A 22541-nucleotide genomic window follows, 5' to 3' on the forward strand; every position below is an offset into this window, starting at 1 on the left:
TTTGAGTGCTAAAGTATAGTATTCACTTTCCATTCTTGCTGCTTGGACAATAGTAGTATGTCATGAGTTAAGCAAACGATAAGATATCCTGTTTCTGTTCATATGACATAAAACTTCTGTTTGCTGAGCTTGCTTACTTTGCCCTTCCCATGTATTTCACTCTCCTACGTTATCACTGTGGCTTCATACAGCACTTCTAGTAACTACATTGTGGATTTCTGGATTTAGAATAGTGGCAAAGGTTTTCTAAGAAGGTACTCAGAACCATACTTGGGATTTTAAAGTTTCTCTCTTGTTCATGCTTTTTAGTCTTACACTTTCAGAAGAATGATGAAATTTCTATCCTGAATTTCTTCCTTGCCCTTGATGAGGTTTCCTTAAGTATAGGATAGTACTTCCTCTGTTTACATGCATTAGTGGTTTCGGGTGTTTCTGTTCAATTTCTTTCTTTTCATTTGTTTTAGCTTGGAGTTATGATCTACAGTGATACTGGGAAACTGAGTCCAGAAACTCAATCTGCTATTGAACAAGAAATTAGAATCCTTCTAAGGGTAATAATTCCTTTTTTTCTGTGCTTATTCATCTGTCTAGTCATTAATGTGCCTAAATAGGTGCTACCAGAAGATAATGGTTATCCCCTGTGTAGAGCTGTCACTATATATAATCAAGAGAATGAGTGCACCATTGAAGCCACGATTTCAGTATGTAGTTGGGAGCCTCTGGTCATAGACTGAATCTTTATTTTATTGTGGCCATAGGCTAGGAACTGTCAATATCAGTAATTTTAAATATTCTACATCATCTGTAAAACGATAGTGTTGTTAGAATAGGGAGGATATTTGATTATTTGAATCTTTATTAGTTTTTCACTCTGAAACATATTTTATTCCACAAATATTAGTTGCTTTGTGCCTCGCTGTGTACATACACTGAGAATGAAGCATAAAGGTCTTTGAAAACAAAAGCCTTTTTGATTGCAGGGTCCAGTACAGAGTACGTGAGCGTCAATTCAGTGAGATGAGTGAGTAGGTTCTGTGTAATCTGCTTAAGGCAGTGCAGATGCTTGGATTAGGGCAGTGAGAGGGGAAATTGAGAAAAATGAAAGCATTCAAGAGATTCTGATCTAGTGGAATCGAATGCCTTTCTGATATTTGGGTGAGAGTGCAGCTAAATTACGTAACAAAGCTGTGTTCTCGATTTCTGCCTGGTGCCATCTAGTTGTGTGCCATTGACTGAGAAACCACTGATGATGACCTAAGTTGGGGAAGTGTGTAGATTACAAGCTGAGTTTTATACATATTGAATTTGAAGTGTTTACTTTTTTTAAGGTTTTACTTGTTTATTTGAGAGAGAGCGAGAGAGCATGAGCATAAAGTGGGGTGCATGAGGGGCAGAGGGAGAAGCAGATATCCCTGTTGAGCAGGGAGCCTGATGTGGGGCACGATCCCTGGACTCTGGGATCATGACCAGAGCTGAAGGCAGACACTTAACCAGCTCAGCTCCTGAATTTGAGGTGTCTTAGTGAAAATTTCACGTGGGGAGGGATACGTGGGTCTGGTGCTTAGTGCAGAGGTTGGATATGTGCATTCCATTTGGATGTACATGAAGGAAGGTCTTGGAATGGAAAAGACTGAGCTACGTGGCAGAAAGTCTAGTGAATGAGAACTGGAATTAGGGTTGTAGATGGCTGAATAAAGGATGTTGAAGTCAGATGGTGTAAACTTCAAAGAAATCATGCTTTATAGAAGAGGATGGTAAAGTAATCGTCTGTCAGTGGTGAGGGGAGCCATGGTCTCACCTCTTTACTCTGAAAGATCTGGGATAGGAGGGAATCAGTAGCTGTCAGTCGAGGGATTCAGAGTGTCCCCAGGAGGGCCAGGTTTTGATTAACTCAAGGAGGTAAAAGCTTTAAAGTCTTTAAGTTTATGAAAAGTTTATATGTTGGAAAGGTTTAGAAGGTGTTTCAGAAGAGGAATTCTCTCTCCCTTGCCTGGATCTTTATTCCTTTTTTTAATGTTTATGTTATCTTGAGTAAATTATCTCTTCTAGTATTAGAGCATTGGAAATACTCTTTCTTTGCTCTTAATCCTTTTCTGAAATGTTAAGCTTGCGAGGGCGTTAGGTACTCTTTCCACTAGATGGCACACTTACATTGTTATTAAGGAAAATGATGCTTAGTATACGTTTTAGGTTCAAATGTATATGAAACTTAAAGATATAAAAACCTTAGCATAGTCTCACATGTTACAGTGTACGGGTTTCATTCCAATGGAGTTTATAAAGTTAATACTAATTCATCCTAGGTTTTTAGTTTCAATATTCCATGACATATTTATAATACTTTATATGTTCTCTTTAATTTGATATTTCACTTGACCATAACAGTTTTGTTCAGAATGTCTAAGGATCTTTATTTTTAATAATTGTGTTATTTTTATATGACGTATGCTTCTTGGTGTTGTTAAACTCATTTTACAGTGATATAGTGGTCACTGACTGAGAGGTAAGTTGTTACCAAATAAGAATAGAAAAACAGATAAGTTTAGTATATATTTATGTATCTTTAAGTATATCTGTCTAAGTAGTCCTCACTTATCCATGTGATACATTTTGAGGTTAAAATAGAACATTTCCAAGTATGAAACTAATCTTTGAGAACCAAGGTTGCCTTATCTATCAATCAATTAATCAAGTAGGCTTCATGCTGGTGTTTAAAAGCTCCATGCCTTAAGAGACTCAATCTCATAAAAGAAACTGAGGGTTGTTGGGGGGAGGTGGGGGGAGGGATCGGGTGGCTGGTTCTGGACAGCGGGGAGAGTATATGCTATGGTGAGTGCTGTGAAATGTGTAAGCCTGATGATTCACAAGCCCGTACCCCTGGGGCAAATAATACATTCTATGTTAATTTTTAAAAAGAGCTTCATGCTTTTATCTTTTATAAATAGAAATGAATATAGTTCACTTTTTTAAAGGCATATACTTTTTATGCTTTTTGCTTCTACTACGTTTTCTGCCTCTTAGATACCTCCTTTTTGTCATTTCAGGACTCATAAGAACGAGCGAAACGTATCTTGAAGACTCATGCAAAAGAGCGTAAGAATCTAGCAGAAGCTTTACTAACTTATGAGACTTTGGATGCCAAAGAGATTCAAATTGTTCTTGAGGGAAAGAAATTGGTAGTGAGATGATAACTTTTAATTCTTTTTTTTTTTTAAAAGATTTTATTTATTTATTTGGCAGAGATCACAAGCAGGCAGAGAGGCAGGCAGAGAGAGAGGAGGAAGCAGGCTCCCTGCTGAGCAGAGAGCCTGATGCGGGGCTCTCGATCCCAGGACTCTGAGATCATGACCCCAGCCGAAGGCAGAGGCCCAACCCACTGAGCCACCCAGGCGCCCCGAAGATGATAACTTTTAAAATGGATGCATTGCTGGTTTTGCTGCAGGAATATATAAGTAGCATTTCCGTAGTCTCCTTTTGCGATGCTTTTCTCCCATTCTTGCCTTGGTATCACTCAAGAGTGTGAAACACTTTGCCTCTCTTTTTTCACATTTAATCTAATTCTGGTTATTCTCATGATGACACCTATGGTAAATTATCAACCTAGCAAATGTGTTAAGAAAAATAAAGAACTACTAGGACTGGAAGAAGCTTATTTGAGAAATGTTAATCAGTTATTCAGTTGAAAATAAGTAATGATTTTATGGTTGGTTCCTCTACTAGATGTAAATAAAAATTGTGCCTTTAGCTCTTGGGAAGTACTTTTACTTGGCAACGTAAAATTATCAAAGGCTTATCTTTGTTTTTATATAGTACTATTTATCTTTGATGAAGAAAGGCTGCCGTTTGGCTCAAGTGAAGCATATTTCTATATAGGTCAGTGGAACCTTCATTAAGATGCACTTAATTATTGTGCTCCCGATTGTCCATATAAAAAATAGTTCTGTTTTTGTCTATCTAAGAGAGAATTGTAAATGTACAGATTTAATCAGAATTTAAATGATTACATCCTTTTAGAAATGCAGCTTGTATTTTCATGGTCTTTTTTTGTTGTTGTTGTTTTATACATCATCATTCTTTCTAATGAAATTTATTTCAGAGCAGCAAATATTTTGTTAAATAAAAAGCAAGTCACTTCAAAATCTGAATAACTATACAATTTTGCTTGGTATTAAAAGATTAACCCCAAATCTCAGTCCTTTCAAAGTGAACTTTGCATTACCCTCCTGGTTATGGAAAATCATATTTGCTTTTCATTCAGATTTTGTGAATATGAACATGTTGTTACAGGATTTACAGACGACTTTATTTAACTGAATAGAGAATTATTTTAGAGCTCATTGTATTGGCTTTGCAACCAGATTATATTCTTGAAGTGATTTTATTAAAATTACCTACAGTTTTCTAATAACTTTTAAGCTGTATATGGTCTTAATTGAAGAAGTTGATAGAGGGAGTTTGCTATACAGTATCTTGCCTCTTTTTTTTTTTTTTTTGGTAGCTTTAAATCTTGATCTAATTTCAAACTTATAGAAATGTTACTTGAATAATACAAGGAACCCCGTGTACCTTTGGTCCAGATTCATTATCCCATTTTTTAATTGGCCACTTCCCTTTCCCCTTTCTCTCCTCTTTCATCCTTCCCTGTCACTCTCTCCTTCCTTCCTTCTCCCTGTGTGTATACATGTCTTTGTGTGGATGCAGGTTTTTATTTATCCTAGACAGACTTCTGGGGTAGAAGTTGCTGGGTCATGTAGTAAGTTTCTGTTTACCTTTTTACGGACCTGATGAAATGCATCATTCTCCGTATCTTCTACAGCATATTCTTAGAGACTTTTTGATAAAAATGTCATTCTTAGAGAGTCATTCTGGTGTGAATGAAATAATACCTCATGGATTAACATACGGTTAGCTACACTAGTGATATCCTCTCCTGTTTTATTGGCCGTGTGTGTATATTTTCTTTGGAGAAACATCCATTCAGAGCACCCTCACTGTCCCTTTTGGGTTGTCTTATTATGTGGTGTAAGAGATCATATATTCTGAACACAAGTTCTTTATCAATCTTGCTTTTTAAAAATCCAATTGACAATCTCTGTTTAGTGGAGTGTTTAGTTAATTCAGATTTAGTTTTGATATACTTGTTTCTTCACTTCCCACTTTGCTTTTTCTTTCCTGGTTTTCTCGTATCCCAAGAGATTCTTCTGTTCCTCCTTTTTTGAGTTAGATCTTAGTGATTGATCTAGGTATGACTGTGTGCATCTTGTCAGTCTACTCTAATTCTGGTCAAATGTGGGAACTTTGTTTCAGTAGATCTCATTTTCTTCTCTGTGCTCCTAGTGTCATATGTTATATCTGTGCATGTTACAGCAACTCAACAATACAGTGCTACTAGTGCTTTATAGACTCTTCTTTCCACAGTCTTTCTCTGGGAATGTCATTTATTTTTGCCTTTGTTTTTTTTAAGAATAGTTTTGATGGATATAGAATACATGGTTGCCTTTTTAAAAAATCTGTAATCATTTAGATTATGTTATGCCATAGACTCCTAGCTTCCATTATTTTTTTGTAAGAAGTCAGCTGTTAATCATAATTTTGGTCTCCTTTTGTGATAGGTTGGTTTTTTTCTCTTGCAGATTTCAAGGTTTTGTGTTCATTTGCTTATCCTTGATTTTAGCGGTTTGACCCCATGATGACACGTTTAGGTGTGGATGTCCTTGTCTATTTCCTGGTTAGGATTTACTGGGCTTCATGGATCTGCAGATTAGGTTTTCATCAAATTTAAGCAATTTTTGGCAATTGCTTCTTCAAATATATTTATTAATCCTTTTCTGTCTTCCTTCTGGGGATCTCCTTATCGTTGATCTGGTCTCAGGCTTTGTTCATTTTCTTTATTGTTTTTTTTTTTTTTTTTCTACCTCTCTGCTTGAGATTGAGTAATTTCTGTTGATTCTTCAAGTTCACTGATTCTCCTGTCATCTCAAATCAGTTGAATTTTCCATTGCAGGTACTGTATTTTTCAGCTGTAAGTTCTCATTCAATTCTTTTACTTTGTATTTTTTTTAAATTTAAATTTTTATTTTTTAAAGGCTTATTTGACAGAGAGATCATAAGTAGGCATATAGACAGGCAGAGAGAGAGGGGGAAGCAGGCTCCCTGCTGAGCAGAGGGCCCAATGTGGGCCTCGTTCCCAGGATCCTGAGATCATGACCTGAGCTGAAGGTAGAGGCTTAACCCACTGAGCCACCCAGGCACCCCTGTATCTTTTTATTGAGACTCTTCATGTGTCATTTTCATCATGGTTTTCAGCACTATTTCCATTCGTCTTTGACCATGTGCATGTAGCTGCTTTTAAATCTTTGCTGAATCTACCATCTGGAAATACTTAGATGGTTTCTCCTTAATGCTTTTTGTAGTAAGGGTCACCTTTCTTGTCCCTTTGTTTTATAATCTTGTTGAATTTCAGGTAATGTAGCAATTAGGGGTTCTGATTTCCACCCCAGGGGGTTGTCTTGTTCTGCTTAATAACTTGCCTCCAGTAAATTTATGAAGTCTGTCTCTCCTGCAGTGTGCAGCCATTGATGTCTCTGTTCATTTCTTAAATTTTTAAGTCTTGCTTCCTACATGTTGCTGCTGTGCCTGCATCCTTTCACATTTAGCCAACGATTGGGCAGATGTTGTGTGCAGACCCCATTATTCATGCTTTCTCCTCTGCTGATGGATCTGTGTGGGCTTCTAAGTCCATTCAACACTTGGGTCATTTTCAAGGCTGCCTGGTTTTTGCTAACAAGCTTTTTGCTTCTTTGCGTATATGTGCATGGCTTGGCAACCATGGGTATGTGGGTGGCTTGAACCAGCTTCAGTTTCAACTGCATGCCTTGGGTAAACCTGGAGTTTATGTATAGTGCTTATCACATTCAGATGGCTCTCTGACCTCTCAGAGCTTACAGTTAAGTACCTTGCTACTGTTACCAAACAGCATTGCAACCTCAGGCTAGAGAACCCTGTCTGCTTAGCATGGAGGCCACCCCTTTGACTTACTCTGCCTCAGGTCAGGCAAGTCCCTTCTCTAAGTGACAGGTTTCTGGCATGGGAGGTGAGAGCACAGCAGACTCTCACAACTCCAATCAAACTTCAGTAATTTTCATGAATAAACACTTCTTAGTTTGTTGTAGGTCCTCTGAGTCTTTATTATTATTCAGATTTATAGCCCCAGAGCAGGAGCTGAGCGGAGGCCCCGCCGCCCCGCCGCCCCGCCGCCCCGCCGCCCCAGAGCGGCAAGCAGAGCGGAGGCCCCGCGGCCCCACGGCCCCGCCCTCCCGCCGCCCCGCCGCCCCGCCGCCCCGGAGCAGCGAGCCGAGCCGAGCGGAGGCCCCGCCGCCCCGCCGCCCCGCCGCCCCGGAGCGGCAAGCAGAGCGGAGGCCCCGCGGCCCCACGGCCCCGCCCTCCCGCCGCCCCGCCGCCCCGGAGCAGCGAGCCGAGCGGAGGCCCCGCCGCCCCGTAGGCCCGCTGCCCCGTCGCCCCGGAGCGGGGAGCCGAGCGGAGGCTCTGCCACACTACGATCTGTGAGGCTTGAGCCTCGCACGTGTGCTTTGGGCACCCTTAGTGGCTGCCCTTTATGCGCAGGCGCAGCCACGCCGGATTCAGAGTTGCGCATGCGCATTTGTGCTTGGCGTCATAGTTACCGTTGTTAGGTGCTCCAAGATTCCGAACTGTTGCGTGGTGGGTTCGGCTTATCTCTAGCACTGGTGTTGGTGTCTAGAAGCGGCGAAGAGCCAAGCGGAAGGTGAAGTGGTGGTAAAGCCTCTAGGCTTTGCAATGAAGAAGTTTTTTTGTTTTCAGAGTGGGAAGGTGTGCTCATCCTCGGACATCGAGGGGATGAATGACTTGATGGCTAGGGTTCACAAGGAGGAAGTCACGGAGACCCAGCCCCGGTATAACATCCGCCGGAAAGAGCTCAAAAAGATCCACAAAGTTGCTCTCCTGGGTGATATATGGAATATGGATCAGTTGCTACTGCGTGGGAAGAACGTGAATAAAAGAGACAAGAGGAAAAGGTAATAGGCATTAAGGGCCTGCTTAGCCAGAGGGAGTCATTTTGTGTTTATGTAGTGAACTTAGATTGACCCCGCCCCTCCCAGAGGAAATTACTTGCAAAGCCTAGATACAAGGGCATGTCAGGCCAGGTGAAGACATCCAATCAGTGGGATGCGCATATATCTACTAGGGTAAATTGAAATTCAGTTGGCCATCCGTATATTTACTAGGGTAAATTGAAATTCAATTGGCCACACAGAGAAAGCCCAGGCAGTTTTCTCTGTGTGTTGCAGACCTAGCATGATTGTGCAGTTTTCTCTGTGTATCACAATCTCATTGCCCACCTGTGTATAGCCCGGCTAAACGACCTCTAGAAAAGTCTGTGAGGCTGGGAGGGTTCATCTCTTTGCAAGAGACAGCCCTGAGCGGTCAGTTTGATTCTCGATGCTTGGGGCGAAATAAAGCATTGCTTGACCTTTGCTTTGTATCAGTCTCATTCCTTTGATTACGGGATTGTCCGGGAAAAAACAATGAGCACTGAGCCAGTATCAGGATTTCTGGGAAAAGCCTCTGGATGTAAGATCACGGGATCCTGTCTGTCTGATTGTGGAACTCCAGGGTATGGCCCACCGGGAAGGAGCTGGAGCAGCCATGCTCCCCAGGGCTAGAGTGGATGCGGGGATGCCCCTTCCCTCCACTGGTAGGTCGCCAGGGGGTTCAAGTCCCTATAAGCAGTCAGGGGGTTTGAGTCCCCCTAAGCTGTCACCAGGTGTTCGAGTCCCCCTAGGCAGCCAGGGGGTTCGAGTCCCCCTAGGCTGTCAGGGGTTTCGAGTCCCCCTAGAAAATCCCCACCTGTGGCAGGACCACTGGGCCTGCAGTTGTCTTTGTCTTGTTTTTTTGTTGTTGTTGTTGTCTGTTGTGTTGTTTGCTGTGTTTGAAAAAATGGGGCAAGCAGAGAATGAGGGGACTCTGACTTTTAATGGGTATAACTGGAACTGACTGTGGTTAGTCTAACTCGAGACAGAGACTTTAAGGAATATTCCCAAGCAGCTGCTGAAACTCTCTTTGTTTTGGGGCAGTTCCTGTCTTCTATGGCCCGATGTGGACTGCCTAGCCCCTCCCCCTTGCTGGCAGGAGAGCATGGCATCTGAAGTGGAGTGGGCCCAGGTGGAACATGAAATATGTTAAGAAAGAGGTTACTAAACTGATGGTTAATTGTCTGTCTCAGGGTCTTAATGGGTAATTGTTAAAGTAGCTCTCAAAGTCTTTGGTATCCTGAAACTGTGAAAACATGAAGGTTTGCTTGAATGACAAATGGAATTAAATTTGTTGTACATCTAGGTCTTAACCAAATGGGATAAAATGCTAGAGCGTTGGTTGCTGGAACTGTTTTGTGCTTTTGAAATCTGCTGGTGAACATGTTTTGTACTTAACTGATTCATAAATTTGCCTTCTAAGAATTCTCTTGTAAAATGACTTCCGCCTTAAAGGAAATTCATATGGGTAGACTTTCAGGACAAATACAGGTCTTTGATATGTTAAAATCCTGGAACTAAAATGGGTAAGAATTGCCAGAAGTAAAAGCTGCATTCAGACTAAACCAGAATTAGTAACATGGGACTAGATGAACTGAAAGATTGTAATGTTGTATCTCTTGATGTTTTGTCTTATTTTAAACATTACTGGTTCTGTAGTGTTTGCTTTTCCAGGCTTGTTAAACTTTTTCTTAAGTTATCTGTAACTTACAGAGATGTAAAAGTAGTCATTTGTAAACAAATCAAGGTATTCAACTCTTTCTCTCTATCTGAACCCTCTGAAACCGAAAGGTCTCAGCAAGTATTCTTTCTTCCATGGCAATCAGTCATTTGCACAAGTTCAGTAAGAATCGGTTCTCCTTGTAACAAGACACCATTGGAAACACTGGTTATTTTACCAAGGCTTTGACTGGAATGTCATATTTGAAAAGATTCAGCTATGCCTAGACAGCTTAAAGGAACTAAGGTGGACTTTATAAAACCTGGAGCCTGAAAGCCCTTTGGTACTGTTGGCCTGATACCTTGCTTAGAGAGTTCCCAACAGCCTCCCCAGGCGAGTAAAGGATATAACTTCCTGGCAGATGCAGGAACCTCAGGATACTTTGGGGACCTCAGGAAGAGGAATTCGCCCAAATCGAGAGGTATTGCAGGCATGTCTGATGGCAAGTACGTGGCTTGGCTTCTGGCCTGGAGAGGCTACTATAAGTTCAACCTAGAGATTCCTTATGAGAAGTTCCAGCAAAGCAGATTCTAAAAGATTTATATGATCACTCACTGTTCTTGCAGAGCTTATGTAAGTAATTAGGCCAAGTTTGTTAAAACTGGACTTGTTTTTCAAATAAATTAGTCCTGATTTGGTTATCTCTGGAAATGAGGGCTATTTTAGAGAGAAAAATTATGTTTTAATAATACACCTTTATGGATGTTAACTTCTACATGTGATTGTCTTTAAATGCTTGTTTACCTAAGCTACACAACCTGAGGTAAACATCAGGGAAGTTGCATGATAGCTTGTTTAGATGATCTTGCTTTTGCCAGTCAGTCAGCTGCAGATATAGGGAGGAAACTTCAGAAAATTGAAGGATTGGAAGGGAAGAATGTGACTGAGTGAGTGGGACTAGTAGAAAAGGTGTTTAACAACAGGGATGCACAGGAGGAAGGTTTTGGCCTTACAATCTGGCAGGTAGAGGATGGTAAATGGAAGGAAAAGCCTAAGCACAGAGAAGGCAGGCAGGAAGACGTAGATTCAGATCAGTGTGCTTACTGTAAGGAAAAAGGGCATTGGGCCAGGGAGTGCCCCGAATGGAAGATGGCCATGCTGTCCTCCAGAGACTGAAGGGGCTGTGGTTCAGAGCCCCTCCCCAAACCTCAGGTAAAAACTGAAGTGGAGGGAAAATCAATTGAAACCTATGGGAAAACTATCTGAAGAGGAAGTCTTGGTACAAGGTGTGAATGGCATAGAAAGACATAAATGTACAACTGTGCAGATGTCTGTGCCAGCTGTAGATGAATACCTTCTTTACGAGCCAGTCTCAGAACCAGTGGAGACAAGAGAAGGGAGCCTTCTCCAAACCCTCCAGGAAACAATGGGGCCTAATCCTTATGCCATCCTCTCCCTCCTGGGCCCCCAAAGAACTGTTTATACCATCTTAGATCTCAAAGATGCATATTTCTGCATATCTTTAGCAAGGGAGTCTCAGCCCCTTCGTTGCTTTTGAGTGGCCCAATCCACAGGAAGGATTTCAAGGCCAACTCACCTAGACAGGACTTCCCCAAGGGTTCAAGAATTCACCCACTATCTTCAGAGAGGCCCTACATGAGGATTTGCATGAGTATAGAACCTCTAACCTGGGAGTCACTCTGTTACAGTATGTTGATAACTTGCTAATAGCCACTGAGGACTATGAGTCATGTTCGTGGGGATGGGAGCTCTCTTACAGATTCTGCAGGAAAAGGGTATTGGGTGTCAGCAAAGAAAGCACAGCTCTGTCAGAGCCATGCTACTTATCTAGGCTTTGATCTCCACGAGGGAGTGCGTTCACTGTCTGAGTCCAGGAAACAGGTGATCACCCAATACCCCCGCCCCACCACGTCCCAACAAGTGAGGGAGTTTCTTGGGATGGTGGGCTACTGTAGGCTGTGGATACTGCAGTCTACGGAGATTGCCTGACCTCTCTATGAACTGGCAAAATGTGGGCTCACTATGACAGAGTGGATGGCTGAGGCAGAAGGAGCATCTTGGGAATTACAAACAGCCTTACTGAGTGCCCCAGCATTGGCCATCCCAGAAGCCCTTCCAGTTGTATGTGGATGAAAAAGCAGAGGTGGCCAAAGGAGTTTTGACTCAGACTCTGGAGGCTTGGCAAAGGCCAGTATCATATCTTAGCAAGAAACTAGATCCAGTAGCAGCTGGGTTCCCCCTTGCCTCTGCATAATTGCTGCCATGGCCCTCCTGGTCAAGGATGCAAGTAAATTGACTTTGGGTCAAAATCTCATCTTGACCACCACCCACACTACCAAAGGCCTCCTCCAGAATCCACCAGACCGATGAGTGATGAACACCCGAGTGACAGGGTATCAGGGCCTCCTCCTCAACGAAACAAGAGTGAGCTTCCGGCCCCCAGTGGTGCTAAATCCAGCCACGCTGCTGCCAGTAGAGCTGGCTCACCACCTACATGACTGCGGGGAGGTCCTAACCCGAGTCACAGAAGTAAGGCCGGCCCTCAGAGACATTCACCTTCTGGATGCAGAGGTGACTCTGTTCATGGATGGGAGTAGTTACATGGTCAATGGAGAAAGGGATGCAGGGGCTGCGGTGGTTTCCCCTGAGCAGGAACTCTGGACAGCAGCCCTGCCACATGGAACATCGGTGCAAAAAGCGGAGCTGATTGTACTGCTGATGGCCAAAGGTAAAACTGCCAACATCTATATGGACAGCAGGTATGCCCTTGCTACTCTCCATATACATGGGGCTATTCATAAAGAAAGGAGCCTATTAACAGCAGAAGGAAAAAGAATTAAAAACAGAGAAGTAGTACTGGCTCTCCTCCAAGCTATTTGGGACTCAAAAGAGGTGGCCGTTATGCACTGCCCAGGACACTAAAAGGGGACTGATCTGACTTCAAAAGGAAACCAATTAGCAGATCAACCTGCAAAGCAAGCACCCCCAAAAAAACAGTGCAGGAGCTGGTTACACTTCTGGCTCCAGCCCTACCAGAAAAACTGAACTATTCAGAAGATTTAAAGTATTTACAAAAATGGCCTAAATTAGACCATGAGGGGAATTGGGCTAAGACTAAAACAGGAAAGTTAATTCTTTCTCGGAGACTAGGTAAGAACTTAGTAGGCCAGATAAATCAGGGTACTCATTTGAGGACATGAAAACTTAAGGAGCTTATAGGCAAGCAGTTCCAGGTTTCTAAATTAGGGCGTATGTTTCAGGATGTAGTTCATGGATGTGCTAAATGCCAGGGAGTAAATGCAGGAGGAACTAGAATGGGAAGAGGGAAAAGAGAAAGAGGTAAGGAACCAGGAATTTTTTTTTAATGTTATCATTTTTTAAATTTATTTTTTATTTCTTTTCAGCATAATAGTATTTATTGTTTTTGCACCACACCCAGTGCTCCATGCAATCTGTGCCCTCTATAACACCCACTACCTGGTACCCCAACCTCTACCCCCCTGCCACTTCAAACCCCTCAGATTGTTTTTTAGAGTCCATAGTGTCTCATGGTTCAACTCCCCTTCCAATTTCCCCCAACTCCCTTCTCCTCTCCATCTCCCCATGTCCTCCATGATATTTGTTATGCTCCACAAATAAGTGAAACCATATGATAATTGACTCTCTGAGCTTGACTTATTTCACTTAGCATAATCTCTTCCAGTCCCGGCCATGTTGCTACAAAAGTTAGGTATTCATCCTTTCTTTTTCTTTTTTTTTTTTTTAAAGATTTTATTTATTTATTTGTCAGAGAGTGAGTGAGAGCGAGCACAGGCAGACAGAGTGGAAGGCAGAGTCAGAGGGAGAAGCAGGCTCCCTGCGGAGCAAGGAGCCCGATGGAGGCCTCATACTCCATAGTGTATATGGACCACATCTTCCTTATCCATTCATCCATTGAAGGGCATCTTGGTTCTTTCCACAGTTTGGCAGCCGTGGCCATTGTTGCTATGAACATTGGGGTACAGATGGCCCTTCTTTTCACTACATATGTATCTTTGGGGTAAATACCCTCCTGTCACTGAGGGCACTTGGCGGTCTTCCCTCCTGAGGCTGGGCAGCAAGGGGTCTAGCGCCCAGGCTGGCTGAGCTACAAAACAAAATCCTCAGCTGCCTTTTGACCCACTCATAAGTCCCCATATAGGCCAGTTGAGAGACAGCTTTGATATGACTGAACCACATTTCAATAGTGACAGAAAAGAAATGAAGTATATACAGTATTTCACTTTATTTTTTAAGATTTTATTATTGACAGAGACACAGAGGGAGCGAATACAGCAGAGGGAGTGGGAGAGATGGAAGCAGCCCCCCACCACCAGCAGAAAGCCCGATGGGGGACTTGATCTTAGGACCCTGAGATCAGGACCTGAACCCAAGGCAGATGCTGAATGACTGAGCCACCCAGGCACCTCCAGTATTTTATATTTAATGGACATCTTTTTATACGATAATGTTATAAAAAAAGTCTAATCCCATAATAGATCAACTTCTGGGCTACAAATTCTTTCGATAAAATCCAATATATAATTTTTATCTGTGTCCACTTTGTATGTATGTTATTTACTGAATGGCTGTCGAAATAAATTTTGAATTGGGAAGATGGTTCTGTTTGTGATTAGGAAGACGTATTTCTCAAAATGTGTACTCTTCCTGTATTTATCGACATTCCATAATGCAAATAAAATCATCATGGTTTTAAGAATTTTGTGTTACTCCTGCTGTCTTTTATCATTGTGATGACATTAAGAAATTTTTTGGAATCACTAGAGTGTACACCTGAAAGTAATATAACACTGCATGTTAACTGGAATTAAAATAAAAACTTAAATTTTTATAAGTAGACAGATATACCCTTCCAGATATCAAAATGTATCTTAAATTTCCACAAATTACACAGTTACTAATGGCTGAAAGGATAGATGAATGAATGGGGTAGAGAAGAAAATGCCAAACACCCCAATATGGTGACATTTCATATTAGTAGGAAAAGGTGAATCATTCATAAGTGGTGAAGAAAGATCTGCTATTTATTTATTTATAATGGTATTAAATACTAATATTGATAATTGGTAATTCTTGATTTTCATATGATCTATAAATCTAATAAAATGAAAAAAATAATTTTATTATTTCATATAATGTATATGAAAATATATCATATATAAACATGATATATTTATGTATAAGATATATAAAATATATTATTTCATATAAAATATATATAAAATACATAATGTACAAAAATAAAACTGTTCCTGTTTATTTGAATCCTGAGCTTCCTTTGGCTTAAAGTTTCTTGAAAATCAGAGTGAAGAATTACTTAAAAAGAATTCTTCATTATTTTAGTCCTCTTTTCCTATAATGCTTTCAAGAACTAAAATTTATTTAAATGCCAACCATGTGACTAGAACTGCAGTAGAGCTGTTGTATGTATATAACATTATTACATTTAACGTAAGGCACATTGATTGTGTGATGCCCCACCATTTTGTATACCAATAAGAAATCTTAAAAAATTCTGCCAATTATAGTTGTAAGACATTTTGAATTATAAATCACATTCCAATGTCAGAGATACTAAAAGGTGACAAAATGAGCCTCCTAGAATCATTGATATGTAGTATTCTTGTGAATATTTAAAGCATATCTGAGAAGTAGGCATGATTGTATCACTTTACCTAATGGGATTTGTACAGTAGTATCAATAGTAATAGTCATAATAATAATATGTAACAAACTTTGCATAGATCCTCATTTAAGCATGGTGACGAGGTCTCATGAGATACCTATTCTTTACTTTATTTTTATTAGTTTTTAGTAATCTCTGTAGCCAACATGAGGCTTGAATTCATGATCCTTGAGATCAAGAGTCACATGACCTTCAAACTGAGCAAGGCAGGAACATGAGCTAACTGTTTTTATCTCCATTATTTGATGAGGAAATTGAGGATAAGGCTGAGCCATAACTATTAAGTAGGTTGAGCTGAATCCTGAGGTCATGCTCTACCTAGTCAGATAGACTGCTCTTTTATTAGTATGGTGAATGATCACTAATAATTATTGTACTTTCTTCAAAAGAAAATGAAATCTTTGTTTTTGAGTCAAAGGAATAAGATGCTATTTAATGTTTACAATTACATGAATTAATTGCATGTTTTGAAATTGTGCACTATAATTTCCTAAAACATTCTTTCACTTTCATAGGACACCTCTCCATCTGGCCTGTACCATCGGCCATGCCGACATGGTAGATTTTCTTGTAGAGAGGAAATGCAAGCTTGACCTCTATGATGGAGACTATAGGACTCCTCTAATGAAGGTGTGTGGTAGCAGCTGTGTCTGCCTGAGGTGGATTTGATTTAATTACTTAGAATGAAAATTTATTGCAATTAAATGTAACTAATTGGTTGTAGCATGCTTGCTTTAAATTCCCAGAATTTACACTCTGTTTCTTGGGATACTACTGACAGGCTGTACAATACCAGGAAGAGGCATGTGTAACTACTCTTTTAGAACATGGGGCTAATCCAGATCTTACGGATAAGTTTGGCAATACTGCCCTCCACTATGCTGTTGCTGGTGAGAACACATCAATAGTAGAGAAGCTGATTTTATACCATGCAAATATTGAAGCAAGAAACAAGGTACGTCAACATTATTTATAAAGTATTCAAAATTTTAAACACACACACACACACACACACACACACACACATATATATTTTAGCTACAAAACATTTATTTATGTATTTATTCCTATATGTAATAAATAATAAATACTGAATTCTATACATCAAGTCCTGTACCAGGGAAACAACTCCAAAGCCAGGGCAGGGAGGACTAGAGAACGATGAAGCCCACGGAAAGGGTAGAGTTCTGTTTCCCAGCCGCCCTTCCACCCCAGGAGGAGAATCTTCCCATTAGTGTTTGGGAGTGGATGGTGGGCTCAGAGCCCACAAAGGCTTGAAGGCCTGAGGGGAGTGAGGTGATGATGGAGGCTGGGTGCTGTGCAGGGGCTTAGGAAACGGGTGCTCTTGGGAAGGGGTGGGAGACCATGACCCAGTGGGGTAACTTGGGTGAGTTTGAGTGGGAGGAGAAAGCAGCAGGTTGCAGGCCCCGGGCACTGCAGGCCCCAAGGTTCTGAAGATGAGAGCACGGGGATCGGGTCCTGACATCCTCCAGGGGCATCTACTTGTGCTCATAGCCACTCTGCCTGCCATGTCCCACACTGGGGTCTCCCATTTCACAGAGTAGTTCCTGCTCAGCATTGTGTAGGTCCTCAGGGGGTAGTAGCTGTGCATGGGGAGTTGAGGGGGACCACACTCACTCTTCCATTTGTTATTTCTTTGACATGCCTTACCTCCTACCATTGCCCTTAAGGAAGCACTGTTGGTTGACATAGATAGGGTCAATTTTTCATACGTAGAAGCTCGAGCATTCCCTGAATGAAAATATTTTTAAATAACTTAATTGTCTAAGATTGGAAATACATTTTTTTAGGGACTGTAAATAAAGAAAGCAGGAAGAAAGCACATACGCAGACTTATAAGGAGAGAAGCATGTTCTTCACATAGCAAGAATTTTTCTTTCTTGACTGCTAACCCAAGTAGTAATTCTGAGTAATTTTACATGGAATATGCCTTATTCTGCTCTAAGACCATGATCTAGTTATAGGGATAGGGAAGTGATCTATGTTTCTATGATTCAGTTGATATTAATACTAGTCTTTGATACACTTTCATTCTTAAATGCAGCAATTATCTACAATTGATTATAGTTCTTAAGTTTTTGTTGACCCAAGTGTTGGTTTTCTTCAAGTTTTGAAAGAGGCCGGCTTTGGCTAACAGTGCTGTAAACTGTCAAGTCAGTTATTTGAAGTTTTAAGATTTCACTTTAATGAACTTTTTTAAAAAGAAAGATCTTATGTATTTGAGAGAGAACGTGAGAGTGCACACATGAGTAGGGAGGAAGGGCATAGGGAGAGGGAAAAGTAGGGGAGCCTGATGCAGGGCTGGATCCCAAGACCCCAAGAACAGGACCTGAGCCAAAGGCAGACACTTAACTGACTGATCCACCCAGATGCCCCACAGCTGCTCTTTTAATTCAGAGTCCATCTCCTTAGTGACCCATTTGGAGCAAGAGTGCTTTATGTTGACATCTGGGATCCTGATACCATTGATAGAAGAGAATCAAGCATGTTGGTATAACCTGGAGAAAAGCTTCACCTTTACTGGAAAGCTCTCAACACTGTATCCCTGAAACTCTAATTCTGAAATGTTAATGTTTGCCATGAAAGTATTGTAAAATGGGGATAAGCAAATTTAAACTGATTTCTTTTGCGCTAGAGATAATGTGCAGTTCTGTAATATTTCTCAAACATCGAGGATCATTGAATCTTTCTATTGAGGCACAATCCTCACGGATCATTGAATCTTTCTATTGAGGCACAATCCTCACCTTCCAGGAAGTATATGTTCTTTGGAATATAATTTAAGAAACACTACTCCGGAGATAATCCTTTAGGCTGTTAACTCAGTAAAAATACTTTCAGCTTTTACAGCTATGTTTTAGAGTTTGGAGATACAGAGATAAAATATAGTCCTTTCCCTCAAGAAGCTCTTGGTTTCGATGGGTACAATAAAATAAGTGGAGTATACAGTGGTAAATGCTGTGATAGAAGCCGAGATTCTTGGAACCGGTCAATGTTTGAAGTAAGATTTGGAGAATGACTACAGTTAATCTGTTGAAGAGGTGGAGGAGGGCTATTTAACTTAATTTAATTTATTTTATTTTTTTCAAAAATATTTATTTATTTGAGAGAGTGAGAATGGGAGAGAGATGTGAGCAGAGGGGTGGGACAGAGGGAGAAGGAGAAGCTGACTCCCCACTGAGCAGGGAGCCTGACGTGAGGCTGGATCCCAGAACCCTGGGCTCAGGACCTGAGCTGAAGGCAGACCCTCAGATTGAGCTGCCCAGGTCCCCTGAGGAGGGCTATTGCCAAGAGAAGGAGCAGCTGGTGAAAGAGAGGGGTGGGGGTGGGGGCGGGGGGGAGGGTAGGGGCGGTGTGAGGGGGTGGGGAAGACTGAGGGCTGGGGAAGGTGGGGGGTTGAGAGTACTTATGTATGTGTTTAAGGTTAGAGGATCCTTTATAGGTTTTAAAATTCAGTATGGAAATATGTAATTTTGTAAATTATAAATTGTTTTTACACTTTTACAGGTCGAATTCACACCATTTTTACTTGCTGTAAATGAAAACAACCACAAAATGGTGGAATTGTTAATTAGAGAAAAAGCAGATGTACATGTGGTTGATAAGTTTAAAAGGTACAGTAGTTGTTTTTTTTTAAACTTATATTGTTCTAGGGTGGTAATAAGTCAGAAAGATTAACTTAATAAGAAGAGGATAATTTATAATTACATAGTGAAAAATGTCGACATGTCATCAGTTAGGCAGAAAGCAATTATTCTGATGGGGCAACATGAAGAACAGTATACACAAAATTTATATTCTTTCATATTATTGACTGATGTGATCTGCAGTCTTTTTTTTTCTGCCATATGACTTTATGTTAGCTAAAAGGGTTTCATATTAGTTTTATTATAAAGTGTGGACTCCTTTTATTCTATGACACAGTATTAAACTTCTTAACCCTTTTATAGTATTTTTTAGAAACTTCTACTTTATATACATTTTCCTTAAAAGATGCATATTAAACATAAATAGGAGTTGTTTTATCTTTTGGATGACTCCTTGCTTTAAATTTTTTTGTAAAGAATACTGATGTTAGATGATCCCTAAGTGATTATTAATTACTATTACCAGATAGGGTGGGCTTATCATCCTATTTCATGATATATCATGAAAAGGGATCATATATATATGTATATATGTATATGTATATATATATATAGTTTCCATTGGTAAGGGTAGAAGGATGAAATATAACTTTAATTGAATAGATTTTTCTTTTTGTGAGGACAAATCATAGGTTTATGATAAAGAGAAAAGAGATGGACTTTAGATAGACACAAGACTAGGCTTAATTCCTTTCCTACTTGCTGGGTATGTGACTCTGGAAACATTACTTATCATCATCAGATACGTTCTCTGATATGAAAAGGAGGATAATATATCCTTCAAGGGTTGTTGTGTGTAAATAATATCTTATATATATAGTATTTAATTTAGTGCCTAACCATGCTTATTTTAGTACCATTAACTGCAACTATGACTCTTTTATTATTGTTAGTATGAATGCTGTTATTTTAAGCCTGCAAGTAGATTTTTTGTTGTTTTATTTTTTTATTTTTAAAGATTTTATTTATTTATTTATTTATTTATTTTGAGAGAGAGAGGGAGCGAGCATGAGCAGGGAAAGGGGTTAGAGCAGGGAACCTCACTTCTAGGACCCCAAGTTCATGACTGAGCTGAAGGCAGACATTTAAATGACTGAGCCACCCAAACACCCCTGCAAATAACTGTTTTAAAAAAGATTTTATTTATTTATTTGACAGAGATCACAAGTAGCCAGAGAGGCAGGCAGAGAGGGAGGGAAAGCAGGCTCCACACTGAGCGGAGAGACCAATGTGGGGCTCGATCCCAGGACCCTAAGATCATGACCTGAGCTGAAGGCAGAGGCTTAACCAACTGAGCCACCCAGGAACCCCTGCAAATAACTTTTTATACAGACCTGTCCTCTAGAAGGCTTGGAAGTACACTGAATCAGCTTAAGGAAAAAAATGGGGAATTCTTTTTTAAAATCTTCACTCATTTAGTTAAGTGATCTCAGCATAGTTTCTTGTTCATAAAATGACTTTAAACTAGCAACTTCTACTATCATACCCAGGTGGGACAAGAGGCTTCTTTTTTGTCTTTTATTTTTAGCCATGGAGGTAATTTACAAAAATAAACACTTGAAGTTGTTAATGGTTAATTCTGTACTGACAGGAAAGATATTAACCTGGTAACGTATATGAAATTTGCTGTTTAGATAACCCTAAGTTCCTAAGGGTGAAGTTATGTCTCTGTTATTTTAGAACAGCCCTCATGTTTGCTGCACCTTCTAAATCTCCAGATATAGTCAGGCTTCTTCTTCAGCAAGGTGTTAATACCTCTTCTCGAGATGAACGTGGATGGACGGCAGGAGACTATGCTCTTTTTAGTGGATCTGATGGGTAAGTGTTTACATTAAAATGTCAGTTATTACTAAAGTGAAGTTTAAAATAATTGAACTCTTAGTTCTTATGTAACAGATGAGAGTTTGTAGTTTGATTCCGGCAATTTTGGGGCTGCAGTGAGTTAGCCCATGTCACTTGCCAGAAACCAAGACAAAGGCTAGACTAGTCAGCATTAGAAATGAGTGCAGGATTTTTTTTTTTTTTTTTATCTCAGGACTATCGAGACCTTTATCTTTAGGGATCCTAACTGTATCTGTTTCATTCCAAGGATAACTGTTATGCATGGGGTACAAAGAATGTTACATCTGTGTGTTTATTCCTTCCTGCCTCCCTCCCTTCCTCCCTCTCCTCCCTCCCTCTCCTCCTTTCCTTTCTTTGTAGATTTCATTTATAATTATTTCAGAGAGGGGCAGAGTAGGGACAGAGGAATAAGCAGATTCCCTGCTGAGCAGGGAGCCTGATGTGGGGCTCAATCCCAGGACCCCAAGACTGTGACCCGAGCTGAATGCAGATGCTTAACCAAGTGCCAAGTGAGCCACCTAGGTGCCCCATCATCACCCCCCACCCCACTAGTTACTTGGGTCCTGAGATGCTCAGTTTAGTAGAAAATCCTATCCTTTCCCTTGACGGTTATCTCCTATTCTTTCCCCTTTGAATTTTCCAAGAACCTAAGGAGTTCCCTAAGACCAAAGAGACCACCCTCTTTCTCAAGTCATTTGGAAGGAAAAAAAGGAAATTCTTATCATTCCCTTGTTTCCTTTGATTCTATTGCTGCAATATTGCTGTGTGGTGCCTTGGTGACTCAGTTGGTTAAGCGACTGTCTTTGGCTCATGTCATGATCCTGAGGTCCCAGGATTGAGTCCCACAGGTGGGCTCCCTGCTCAGAGGGGAGTCTTCTCCTTCTGACCCTCCCCTCTCTCATGTTCTCTCTCTCCCTCTCTCATTCTCTCTCTCAAATAAATAAATATCTTAAAAAAAGAAAGAATGAAAAAAAAAAGAATTAATTTTTTGAAAGAGAGAGAGAGAGCAAGAACATGAGCATGAGCAGGGGGAGGGTTTGAGTAGGGAGCCAGATTTGGGCTCAATTTCAGGACCCCGAGATCATGACGGAGCTGAAGGCAGACACTTAAAGGACTGAGCCACCCTGGCACCCCTGCAAATAACTTCTTATACAGACCTGTTCTCTAGAAGGCAATTTTTCCCCCCTGTAGTCTGGTTATGATTAACCTTTGCTCCCAGGAAGCCCTTGCTGATCCACATTCTCCAGTCTTCATGGTGACCCACAATGAGACTTCAAAGTTACAACATTTTTTAGTTTATGACATATGCTTATATGCTCAGCTGCTATTCCAAGGCACCACACCCTGTTCTGGCCGCCAGGCCCCCTGGCTTTAATCATACACACCCTTCCCTTCACACTCAAAAGCCTTACATGAAGCCCATATGTTAGTGCAGACTTTCATAATGAAGTACAGCTTGAGGATTTTGCTTGTCTATCCTGCTAGCAGATGATAGTTGGGGCTCTTCTAAGCTGTTAAAGAAGTTCAAATAATGCTACAGGAAGAGCCTGGACTTT

General features: G+C 40.7%; 1 protein-coding gene and 1 long non-coding RNA gene across 2 annotated transcripts in view; both read left to right on the plus strand.

Moving 5' to 3' along the window:
* The first annotated feature begins 468 nt into the window (after positions 1 to 468).
* On the plus strand, positions 469 to 3744 carry LOC309858101. Its single transcript, XR_014308038.1, has 2 exons — positions 469 to 551; positions 3045 to 3744. It is a non-coding gene; the product is annotated as an uncharacterized lncRNA (long non-coding RNA).
* A 3084-nt stretch (positions 3745 to 6828) lies between these two features.
* Positions 6829 to 22541, plus strand: part of LOC309858102 (uncharacterized protein) — a gene marked incomplete at both ends in the record, with an annotated part of 28831 nt that continues 13118 nt past the window's right edge. Inside the window, 7 exons of the mRNA XM_082750787.1 lie at positions 6829 to 6832; positions 7208 to 7497; positions 7840 to 8054; positions 15991 to 16105; positions 16257 to 16430; positions 19004 to 19110; positions 20824 to 20961. Of these exons, the coding sequence (XP_082606913.1) occupies positions 6829 to 6832; positions 7208 to 7497; positions 7840 to 8054; positions 15991 to 16105; positions 16257 to 16430; positions 19004 to 19110; positions 20824 to 20961 (1043 nt within the window). The remainder of the gene's footprint in view (positions 6833 to 7207; positions 7498 to 7839; positions 8055 to 15990; positions 16106 to 16256; positions 16431 to 19003; positions 19111 to 20823; positions 20962 to 22541) is intronic.

Source organism: Mustela nivalis (assembly GCF_964662115.1).
Source record: "Mustela nivalis genome assembly, contig: HAP1_SCAFFOLD_1858, whole genome shotgun sequence".
NCBI lineage: Eukaryota > Metazoa > Chordata > Mammalia > Carnivora > Mustelidae > Mustela > Mustela nivalis.